The sequence below is a fragment of the Squalius cephalus genome (assembly GCF_949319135.1).
Source record: "Squalius cephalus genome assembly, chromosome: 1".
Classification (NCBI taxonomy): domain Eukaryota; kingdom Metazoa; phylum Chordata; class Actinopteri; order Cypriniformes; family Leuciscidae; genus Squalius; species Squalius cephalus.
Genome location: NC_137122.1, coordinates 57,024,315 through 57,037,040, shown reverse-complemented (window position 1 = coordinate 57,037,040; position 12,726 = coordinate 57,024,315). Strand labels below are relative to the sequence as shown.

General features: G+C 34.8%; 2 protein-coding genes across 2 annotated transcripts in view; one reads left to right on the top strand and one right to left on the bottom strand.

Annotated features, from left to right (window-relative positions):
- The window catches only part of LOC307160335 (splicing factor U2AF 65 kDa subunit-like), a 161,556-nt gene that overhangs the window by 24,515 nt on the left and 124,315 nt on the right, over nucleotides 1-12,726 (bottom strand). The window lies entirely within an intron of this gene.
- Nucleotides 5,584-7,028, top strand: LOC307171752 (uncharacterized protein; the record flags this gene model as incomplete). The annotated part of the gene is made up of 3 exons (XM_079893556.1): nucleotides 5,584-5,790; nucleotides 6,268-6,399; nucleotides 6,796-7,028. Exons 1-3 carry the CDS (start codon nucleotides 5,733-5,735, stop codon nucleotides 7,026-7,028), a joined length of 423 nt encoding a protein of 140 aa, XP_079749682.1. The 5' UTR covers nucleotides 5,584-5,732.

Sequence of the window (12,726 nt, the reverse complement as noted above, 5' to 3'; positions counted from 1 at the left end):
AAATAAAAGATAAAATGGGTAGCTCTTTACAATAAGGTTTCATTAGTTAACAAATTTAGAAAAATTAATAATATTTCTACAGCATTTATTAATGTTGGATAATGTTAATTTTAACATTTACTAATACATTATTAAAATAAAATGTTGTATTTGTTCAGATATTTAATGCACTATGATCTAACATGAAGAAACAACGAACAGCTGTATTTGTATTAACTAACATGAACAAAGATTAATAAATAGTAATAAGTGTATTGCTCATTGTTAGTTCATGTTAGTTAATACAATAATTAATGTTAACAAATGAGAACTTACTGTAGTTTTAACGTAAAATGAACAATTTTGTTCTAACCAAACACAGATCTTTATCGGCATTAAAATTCAAAGGAAATTAATATATAGGGATAGGCATTATGACCAAATATCACCAAATACATTTTAATTAAAAAAATATCACATTATATGTAGCTCTTTAATTAAATTCTTAATAGTAACAAATACTGTTATAAATCTCTCTTATCCAATTATTACTTCTAAGAGACCCAGCTGTTTTTTCTTTTAAACTACATGGTGCATCCCTATTTAATGTATGTATTCAATTCTTAGTGTTTAAAAAAAAAAAGTCTTAGCGTTTAAGTCCAAAATGATGCTAATATCTCTCTCTCTCTCTCTCTCTCTCTCTCTCTCTCTCTCACTCTCTCTCTCTCTCTCTCTCTCTCTCTCTCTCTCTCTCTGCGCACAACGGTTTAAATTAACAACAACAACAAGAGTTTTGTGCAAGCAATTTAAGGTTGTGACTCTTGTCCCAAAATAGCAGGCTTTATTTAGTGATTGAAAAAAAAGTATTAACATTAATTTAAGTTTTACAGTATAGAACCGACACTGAACGCTCCGAGCGAGCTGTTCTGTGGTAAACATGGAACTTTTCTGTTTAACGTTAAATAAAATGAGGCACACAATTCCGAGAAATGTGACAACAAAGACATTTTACCCTGAGGTTCATAAATAAAGTGCTATTAAAAAAGAAAAAGGCTACTTACATTCTTGGTGCTTGTATTAAAAAAAGGAAAAACTGACTGCAATTTACAGACAGACACAGACGCCAAGATTCAGTCTATGCATCTCAACAATGGTGACGAGCAGAATATTCAATTAGGAAAAGTAAATTACATAGACAATTCAGATCATAATTTATTCATTCCGCAATGCATTATGGGAGCCATTAATGAGTTGTGATTGGTGGCAGCCACTGCAACATGCTTTATTATTGTCACCGTTGTTGAAATTCACAGGCTGATTATTGATGTCTGTGTTTCTAAATAAATTCATTTAAAAGTATTTTGATCAGAACAATGTTTATAAAATAATGTTTAATAAATATTTTGGATTAGAAGAAAAATACTGAAAATAATATGTAGAATCACAGAGCTGCTGTAATTAATAAGTTAAACCAAACTATCTTAAGTTTTATTTTTCAGATCACAGAATGATTATGTCAAAACATAACCAAAACTATCAGATCACACTTTTCTTTGTTCATTTGACTGTTATAAATCAATAACAGCAGACAAACAAAATTTAAAGTGAATAAATAAGGGTCAAGAGCCCAACTAAAGCAAACACTGATCGTCATAACGGTGGCTTACAATTTGTGATTTTCTCCTTCAGTGATTCTGCTTGTTAACATCAGGTGTCTTCAATAATGCTCAATCATCTCTAAATTAATCACTTAACTATCTCATTAACTTTAACACTCTTGAGTGTTAATTTAACACTGGAGTTTTTGCTGTGTAGTAAATGCCGCTTCATCTGAAAGCAGGTGAAGGCGATTTACTACTAATCAAGGAACCGGCTTTACTGACGAGATGCGCATAACAATATCGCGCAATATATCGCCCAGCCCTAAAAGAGCCGTAGTTAACTGACAAGCGGAGCCATATCGCATTAATTATCGCTGGCGATACGTCTGCGATATTAATGCGATATGGCTCAGCTTGTCAGTTAACTACGGCTCTTTGTATTAAATGGCGCTCCATCTGAAAGCAGGTGAAGGCGATTTACTACTAATTAAGGAACCGGCTTTACTGACGAGATGCACATAACAATATCGTGCGATATATCGCCCAGCCCTACACAGCAAAAACTCCAGTGTTAAATTAACACTCCTGGGAGTGTATATGAGTCCACACTCAAGAGTGTAAAGTGTTAAAATATGAGTGTTAAATTAACACTCAAGAGTGTTAAAGTTAATGAGCTAATTAAGTGATTAACTTAGTGATGATTGATCATTATTGAAGACACCTGATGCAGAATCATCAAGCAGAATCACTGAAGGAGAAAATCTCAAATTGTAAGCCACCATTATGGTGATGGGTGTTTGCTTTAGTTGGGCTCTTGACCCTTATATTATTAACTTTATATTTTGCTTGGCTGCTGTATATGAGTTATAACTGCCAGATGGACAAAGAGAAAAAGTGATCTGATGATGCCGGTTATATTATGACAATCATCATTTGAACTTGATTACTGAACTCTTATTTCTGACTTAGATTTATGTTGTTGGTTACAGCATAACTGTGATTCTGCATAAATATCCAGAATTTTAGATATAATACAAAGGATTTCTTAAAAGTTGTTTTGAAAAAAAAAAAACGTTCTTTTAGGCACACACAGACGTCAAGATTCAGTCTATGCATCTCAACAATGGTGACGAGCAGAATATTCAATTAGAAAAAGTAAATGACATAGACAATTCAGATCATAATTTATTCATACCGCAATGCATGATGGGAGCCATTAATGAGTTGTGATTGGTGGCAGCCACTGCAACATGCTTTATTATTGTCACCATTGTTGAGATTCACAGGCTGATTATTGATGTCTATGTTTCTAAATAAATTAATTTGAAAGTCTTTTGATCAGAACAATGAAATATTTTTGGATTATATGAAAAGTACTGAAAATCATCTGCTGTAGAATCACAGAGCTGCTGTAATTGACAACTTAAACCAAACTATCTCAATAAATTTCGTTTTTCGGATCTCAACATGATTATGTCAAAACATAACCAACACTATCAGATCACATTTCTTCTTTGTTCATCTGACTGTTATAAATCAATAACAGCAGACAAGCAAAAGTTAAAGTAAACATATAAGGGTCAAGAGCCAAACTAAAGCAAACACCCATCGCCATAACGGTAACTTACAATTTGCTATTTTCTCCTTCAGTGATTCTGCTTGTTAACATCAGGTGTCTTCAATAATGCTCAATCATCACTGAATTAATCACTTAATTAGCTCATTAACTTTAACACTCTTGAGTGTTAATTTAACACTCATATTTTAACACTTTACACTCTTGAGTGTGGACTCAATTTAACACTGGAGTTTTTGCTGTGTAGTTAAACCTCTGTTAATTCTCAATAAAAACTTCTGTAGACGTCTGACAGAAATAAAGTCAGTCTGGTTAGTAATAAGTGAAGCTGGTAATGCTGTTTGTGGAGTTGTTTAATCCTCCTCTGCTGAGATCTTCACAGATTTAATGTCTTCTTTTCTCTTCAGTTGATTTCATCTGAGGCTGTGGCTGAAATTACTCCATATTTAATATACACAGATTTTTTGGCTACGAGAAGGTCCAGTTCTGGTTTATTTCTTTGCTCTTGCCTGACATGTGGCCAGATTTGTAAAGTCCAGGTTCAGAAAGTAAAAGTTCTCCTCAGTATTTTGTTCCAATCACCTGGATTTGCTAATTCAGCAGGAGACAGAACTAATTAGTGAAATCAGCTGACTGAGTTCATGGGTGGAATACACATATGGCAGGACTTTCTGACCCCTGGATTACCCACCTCTGATTCGGACACACCCTAAGTGAACTTGCGCCATGCACTTTAGACCATGTGCTTAGATCCTTAAAAAAGTGCCCTATATATTCCTCTCTTTATCAAAGTCACTGTCTTATGAGTCATTCAATTCAAACAGCTGATTCATTCAGAAACAAAGCAAGTGTCTGAAATCACCCCCATACCCTTAAATAGGACATTTTTGGGGGAGACAGTCATTTGTAGTGGTGTCCGAAACCATAGTGGACGTTACCGAGTGCACTCATTCAATCCCACAATGCTCCACAATAGCGAGTGTACAACCGATGTAGGCTCAACACTAGAATAGCCATAATGCACCATGAGAGTCATCCACTAAATGAATTCCCTTATCTGACCTGAAGATGGTGCTCACAGTTGAATCATCCATCCATCCATTTTCCAAACAACTTGTTCAATTTGGCTACAGCGTAATATCATAAAATCATAAATATAATTTTCATTTTAATTGATTATTAAATTGTCTAATGCATCCTGAGAGTTTTTATTTGGTCCAGAAACATCATAAATTATATCTAAATGAGACCATAAATGATGTTGAAAATATATCCAAAATGGCCACATTTGAACTTGTACAGAGGATCCATGAACGTCTATATATTCCTATGCCTCCTATGGACAAGTGTTGCAAATTAGCAGTTTTGCTATAACACAAAAAACAATGTATCTGGTTTGTCCAATGCTGTTGTTATGTCCATATCAAATAAATAAATAAATAAATAAAATATCGGGACGTGCAGGACACGTCAAAAAAGGATGCTATAAAACTTTCATTCTGGCCCCCCAGTGGACATCTTTTCAACGTCCAACTTTTGTGACAAAGACGTTTAAAAGACGTCTTTTGGACATCATTTTGATCTATTCTCTGTAACTAACAACTGTGCAAAGTTAACCTCCACAGTGTGGACAAGTATTCTCCTTCAGCACCACCCACAGAGTGATTTACAAGTTGAGTTTGACCATGTAAAATAAAAGATAAAATGGGTAGCTCTTTACAATAAGGTTTCATTAGTTAACAAATTTAGAAAAATTAATAATATTTCTACAGCATTTATTAATGTTGGATAATGTTAATTTTAACATTTACTAATACATTATTAAAATAAAATGTTGTATTTGTTCAGATATTTAATGCACTATGATCTAACATGAAGAAACAACGAACAGCTGTATTTGTATTAACTAACATGAACAAAGATTAATAAATAGTAATAAGTGTATTGCTCATTGTTAGTTCATGTTAGTTAATACAATAATTAATGTTAACAAATGAGAACACTGTAGTTTTAACGTAAAATGAACAATTTTGTTCTAACCAAACACAGATCTTTATCGGCATTAAAATTCAAAGGAAATTAATATATAGGGATAGGCATTATGACCAAATATCACCAAATACATTTTAATTAAAAAAATATCACATTATATGTAGCTCTTTAATTAAATTCTTAATAGTAACAAATACTGTTATAAATCTCTCTTATCCAATTATTACTTCTAAGAGACCCAGCTGTTTTTTCTTTTAAACTACATGGTGCATCCCTATTTAATGTATGTATTCAATTCTTAGTGTTTAAAAAAAAAAAGTCTTAGCGTTTAAGTCCAAAATGATGCTAATATCTCTCTCTCTCTCTCTCTCTCTCTCTCTCTCTCTCTCTCTCTCTCTCTCTCTCTCTCTCTCTCTCTCTCTCTCTCGCAGATTACCATAAAAAGGAGACCTGTACTGTATGTCATCAACATTATAATACCAGTATTTTTCTTCCTTGTGCTGGATTTGATCTCCTTCTTCGTTGAATCAAATGCATCAGACAAAGTGACCTTCAAAGTGACTTTACTGCTGTCTATTACTGTGATGCTGCTGCTTGTTAACAACACACTGCCCTCTACAGGGACACAAATCCCTCTGATTGGTGAGTCTAACATTGACCTCCCAATCACACATTGATCTCACAGTGCACTCACTGTGTGCTCATATTAAGGCCACAATGTGAATCACCCCAGCTAGAAATGTTATTGGACGTGGACTCCAACATCATAATCCAACCATCCATCAGGATCCAACGTCATAAAACAAACATAAAATTAGCTACAGAAGACATTACAAGAACATAACATAATGATCTCAAAACATTCATAGAACAATTATAGTTCTAGCTGGGATGAGCTCATATTGTGGCTATAGTATGAGCACACAGTGAGTGCGCTGTGAGGTTACACATTTAGATCACTGTGAACTCACATTACGTTGTGACCACATGGTGAGATCACTCCGAGATTAAAGTGTTGACTGGGCTGATTATTTAATATTACTTATTTTTTAAGAATACAATTCAGTAATTGAAGTCACAAAAAGAATTTAAACCTACAGTATCTTGTGTTTTTCACAGGGGTTTTCTGCGGTGCGATCTTCTTTCTAATTGCCATCAGCATTTTGGAGACCATCTTTGTGAATTATCTGATGGCTAAAGGAGCTGAGAAGAGATCAGTGGAAACTAAAGCTGCTGTTAGTGGACAAGATGGTAAGAACTGACACAATATCAGATTAAGAGGAACATTTTCATGTATTTTATATTTTTACTTCACAAATTTATTAGTGAAAATAAGTTTAAGATTTGATTGCTTTGTAGCTTTGGTACATATGCAAATAAAATATAATACAATTAATCTTTGAGTAAATTAGACCTGTTCCAGCATGCTTGTGCCTCTAAAACAGGACACACGGTTTAGATGGATGAATGGTTGGATGAAAATAGCATTTGAAGTCTGAACTTAGCAAATGTAAAACCATGCATTATCAAATTCTAAACAAGCCACCCCAAAACTACATGTGAAATTCATTTGTTTTTCTATAATAGAGTATTTGAGATTATGCAGACAAAACATTTATACAGAGCTATGCTTTTTTCCTCTCACAGTTGGTGTAATAGACCAGCAGAATCCTCCAGACTCCGTTAGAGATCAGAATGAAGAGCGGTCTTATACCCTCAACAAGATCCTCGACCGTCTGAAGCAGATCCACACTGAGTTCCGACAGCGTCCGTACTGGACCAGAGTGGCGAGAATCATAGATGTGACCTTCTTGGTTATTTACATATTCACTATTATTGTGTTTATGTCTGTGCTTTGGGCGTTTTGGTATCATCCATAACGCTTAAAATAATTAATTCACCTGAGTAGGGTAAACTTAAATTAAATCAAAAATCAAATGAACTTTTATGAGTATTTAGAACTTTATTTTTCTTTTGAGTTCACAGAACTGACACATTTTACGTAATCTGAATTGTTTCATTTAATTTAGACAGACTTAAATTTAACTAAAACTGTGCTGGGATTATATAATGTGTTATATAATATTTTTATGCAAGATTAATGTTAAGAGGGAAATGTTTAATGTTTTGCTGATTTAAAATAATTTCTGTTATGGTGAAATTTTTAGGCGGGTTACCATTATGGTGAAGAGTGGAGCATGAGCTTGGTTTCAGAACAAGTATATGTAACCTTTGCTGACTAAATAAGTCAGAATGAGCAATTTCTTAAACATGAGTTCTTGTTATTTTCACATTCTCCATCAAAAAACCTCTTCAAACTGAAAAAAATAATTTTCATAATTAGCTTTGTACTAATTTCTATACTTGAAAGAGATAAACACATAGTCTTTTAATATTGACGGAAACTGCATCAAGCTTTTATTTTGGCGGAAAACATGATTTATCAACGTGTCTCATTACAGTCCTAGTAAAATGCAGTAATCGTCAACTATGCAGATGTGGAAATAATGCGTAACTGGGTAATGGGTTCCTACACTTATATAGCCTAAGTGTTTTGAAAGTTGTTAGAAGTTCTAGTTTAACTGTCTGAGTAAAGCATGCTATATAGGATTTATTTGTCCTGTAAGAATGTACTGGCATCTGTTGTTCATTATGTGGACCTCTGTGTTCGAATGGAGGAAGAGTCTTATGTTATACACTGAAGGGCCTTTCTGGAACCAGAAACTGACCATATATGGACTTGTTATACAATGTATTTTCTATATGATGTAATGTATATTCCTATTGGCTAAATCTGTGGTACTCCCCTCATATTCTAACTATATATTCTGAAACAAAGGATTAATAAAGACGAGAGCTGTATTGGTCTCCCTCAGCGCTGGGTCATTATTCATTCAAATGCTAATTGCTAGAAAAGACTGGAATGCGGCACCTGGAATCTAATTTCTAACAAAAGTAGTTCTGCTTTCCGCAAGCTCCACACTCACTCATCTCTCTCCTTCTCCTCCTCACTATCCTCATCAGCCACGGGAGCTGATGAAGGTCTGCTTGAAGGGCCGGTATCTTTTTTTCACTTTTTTTCCCTGCACATTCCTTGTGTTTCTTCTCCATCTCTCTGACTATTGTGACAGATACACACTGACACTGCACGCTCGTCAGAGCCCAAAGGGGGAGGAGTTTAAAGATGTGATTTGGGCCATCCCAGTGTCAATCAAGACAATAACCAATAGGCTGCTGATCTACGTGTGGGAGAAAAAGGAAAAAAAACTACGCTGACTTTTTTTGACCAATGCATTACACCGGCACAAAGACCCACGCCACCAATTAAGCAAAACAAAACGAATGGGCTGCCGATGTACGAGTTTTATGGGCTGTTCAGACAAAAAAAAAGTATGAGATGTACCGGCCCAAAAAGCACGTCGGCCCTCCCGGTCTGCCAGATGGCCAGTCCACCCCTGCCTACGTCATACACCGTCAAGTGTTACTCTTTTGGCGTAAGTTGACTTGTGTACAGCCGTCTGCCGGAAGCAAGTTATTATGATTGATAAAGTTTTAAATATGGATATTTTTCTTACACGAACGCATCGCTTCACTTCAGAAGGCCTTTATTAACCCGCCAGAGCCGTGTGGAGCACTTTAATCATGGATGGATGCACTTTGATGGACTTCCAAAAGAATATAACCATTCACTGGCATTATAAAGCTTGGAAGAGCCAGGACATTTATTAATATAACTCCCATTGTATTCGTCTGAAATAGGAATGTCATATCATGGGTTCGGGCCGAATACCGAGCCCGAGCCCTCTCCTCAGACAGCACGCCAAATATGCATTTATTCTATCTGACTTATTTGTAAGCGTGAACTCGTGAAATCTCAGTTCTCCAGCGGCAGTCATTTGAATTCAACCCAAGCGCTCGTTGATGACGTGGATGATTACGTTACCGTTGCTCATCTGTCCATCATCGTATAAAGCCCGCCCTGACAATTTGATTGGTCCGAACAATTTTTGTTCGGGCATAATAGCTCCTCAACGGATCAAGTCCAGACCCTGGCTGTTTCTCAATTCCAAGAACGCAGAGAACGGACTTGTGTTCTCGTGGAGACGGGTCCAAGCTTCCTTGGAAGAACGAACTCGGAACCGGCCGCAATGACTTCTGGGACACCAGGCGAGTACTAGCTCAGGTCTGCATTCGATGCATCCTCGGTATCAAGAACACATCTGGGTTCTTTCATGCGTCCTGTACTTGCGTTCCTGAGAATTGGGTCTGAACTTCGACGGTTAATGATGACGTAAAACGAGAACACAAGGACGCAAGATCGCTGAAGAACACATATTGAGAAACACCCCCTATTTTTTACAGTCTGTGGTCCAGACAGAACTTCCCGACCTAAAAATTTTGTGGGCGGGGCTAAGTTCGGCTGGCATCCAGGCTAGTGAAAGGGTCTTTGCATTTGCTCAAAAATATTACTTTTTTGTTATAAAAAAAAACAAAAACAAGCCCAGCCCAGGTGGAAAAAAAAATAACGCAACAGTAACGTAGCGCATTACTCTTCTAAAAAAGCAACTAAGAAACACAATTAGTTACTTTTTAAGGGAGTAACGCAATATTGTAATGCAATACTTTTCAAAGTAACTTTCCCCAACACTGCTGATAGTTGATGTCTGTGTGTGTCTTAGACATTTAGGAGTTCAAAATGTTTTATGTATTCTGTGATTTCAATATTCTTCAAAATAACTGATTGTTGAAACTGATCTTATGCTGAAGATTCACAGAGATACCATTATTACTAATTATAACATTAAAACACACATAAAAACACAGATTAGACATAGGATGAGATCAGAGAAATCACAAAATTTGTGCAGTGCTTCTCACAATACACTTCGTGTAGGCTACACGTTTACACGTTTCAAAGCAGCTTTACAGAAAATCCATGAGTCCACATTACAGTGATCTGTTATCAGAGTTATGTATATTTATGTATTATCAGAAGTTATGTATTTCAGAAATGTACATATAAAAAATCACAGTTAGCTAAAAATGTAGTAATTTAAACAATGTAATAATTTAATGCAGTGAGCTCATTGAAATAATGAATACTTGTTTGTTTACAATGCCATTTATACAATATAGTATTGGTTCATGTTGATTCAGAGTTTGCGCCATCTGAAGTCTTCGCGAGGTTTGTCTCTTCACATGTGTTGGGCATCTGAAGTCTTCATAATAGGCTGGATCCAAACTGGAGCTGACATGCTCTAGTGTAGTTTGGGACACACAGGGGATCTCGTGAAGCTGAATTAGGGCCGGTGGGCAGCAGGGGGCGCTCTAGCGTAACATCACATATTGAATTACTGTTTCCAAAGATAGACTTACACACTTCACATTAAACATAGGCCTACTCAAGTATTCAAGGATTCAAGTATCATACTATACCATGGTATTACCATCAGACACGGTATTTTCTGTGAGGGGGAAGTACAAAGTATATTAGTATTCTTTGCTATTGTGCATTTGTGATGCCAAAGATCTGACACCTCTAGAGCAGATGCATCAATAAAATGCTTTTGCACGATTATTCAAAGTATTAGAAAGTGTGAAAAGTATTTTTTCCCCTGCAATTGTTCGATGTATGATTATGTATGATATAGATATATTATAGATAAGTATAATGAATTAGTGAAATAAAGAGTCGCTTAAGCAAATGGGATGAAAGCGAGTGCTCATTGGCTGCAGTGGAGGTTCGCGCGGACTCGCTGTTTTACGGTAACGCGCTCAGGTGAAGCGCGCACTCGCTGTTTTACGCGCACGCGCTCAGGTGAAGTGCAGATGATGAGATGATTGACAGATGCAGAACAGCAGAGACACGAGCGAGATGACGCGACGCGCGCGCAGCTGACGGACACAACACACATATATGACCAGTGACTGACAGGTATGTGTCGTTTTAAAGTTTATCAGCTATCAAAAACATACAGTGTGCAGGTGCAGGAGAAAAAAAAAACAAGGGACATGCAAATTTAATGACTTTCTGCCTTTACCGGTATATCAATTACAGTCCCATTTAAGTAAATGCTAAATGTATTATTATTTTCTACGCTTTTTTTCGATGCTGATAATGAAACGTGCATCTTCATAGAGCACTTAAATTGATTATTGTATTATTGCTATATCGATAATGGAGAATGTGTAGGCTACTTTCCATTCTGGGTCACACTTTATTTTAACAGTCTTCATGTTTCCATGTGGTGAGAGTCATTCTTATGAACTAAACGTGTTTAAAAAAAAAAAAAAAAAAAAAAATATATATATATATATATATATATATATATATATATATATATATATATATATATATATATATATATATTATTTTGCTTATCACTCAATTGTTCAACATCGGATAATAATATATTATTTAAAATACTTTATTACTTTTGAACTTCTGGTCCAGGTATTGAATTAAATCTGATGGTGTTGACTTTTTAAGGTGAAGACAAAATAATCATATTTTGTATATTACACATTCATGAATTTCATTAAACCATTCATTCACAGAAATCATTTAAAATGATGGGAATGATCTAAAATAAAACCCAAACAGTTTCTTTACAGTTTGATCAAAAGAGTTGATATATTTTGTGTCAAATTTACAAAATTATAAGCAAAATGACCAAACATTAGCTAAAAGAAAACTGTAAATTTCACCAGAGCCTGAGTGGGAAAAATCATCAGATTTAAGGCTGACATATGCCTCGATTTCATAAATGTTTTCATAAATATCGGACCAAAAAGTACACTTTACAATAAGGTTTTATTTGTTTACATTAGTAAATGTATTAAATAACATATACTAACCATGACCAATACATTTGTAACAGTATTTATTAATATTTGTTAATGTTAGATACAACCTTTGATTTTAATAATGTATTATTACCCGTTGGGATTTTTTTTATAGAAAGTAGCAACAATAATATGATTACAGTTATTTATTTATTTGAAGTGTTTATTGTAGTATAGTAGTATTTATGTATAAATAACAAATGGATTTCTTCATTTCAGAAAATGAATATAGCAATATTTTACGGAAAGGGCAATGGGAAGAGTGCAGAGTTTGCTGGGAATGATAGGGATCTACTTATTTTTGGTTTGCGTGAGTTCCAAGTATATAAATCTATCAATTTCTATAAGAAAATTGCAATTAAATAGAAAAGAAAATCATAATTTTATAGAAAAATGACTTTTCTGACCATTTTTCATTGTGGTAAAGCGTTCGGCAAAGTTTCCCCAAGTCCCCAAGTTTGTATGATATTTATAAAATATATATATTTCATGGTTAGAACATAATGCATACCATAGAGGGTTAACAAAGATTAATGAATGCTGTAAGTATTGTTTATTCTTAGTACATGTTAACTAATGAAACCTTATTCAAAAGTGTTCCCGAATAAAGTTTCTTTCCTATTTATATTTCAGTTCAAAGGGTTAATATTCGCCCTTGTGTTGTATCAAACTCGTGTAACTTTTCTTATTCTTTACACAAAAGAAAATTTTGAAAGATGACTGTGTTTATTT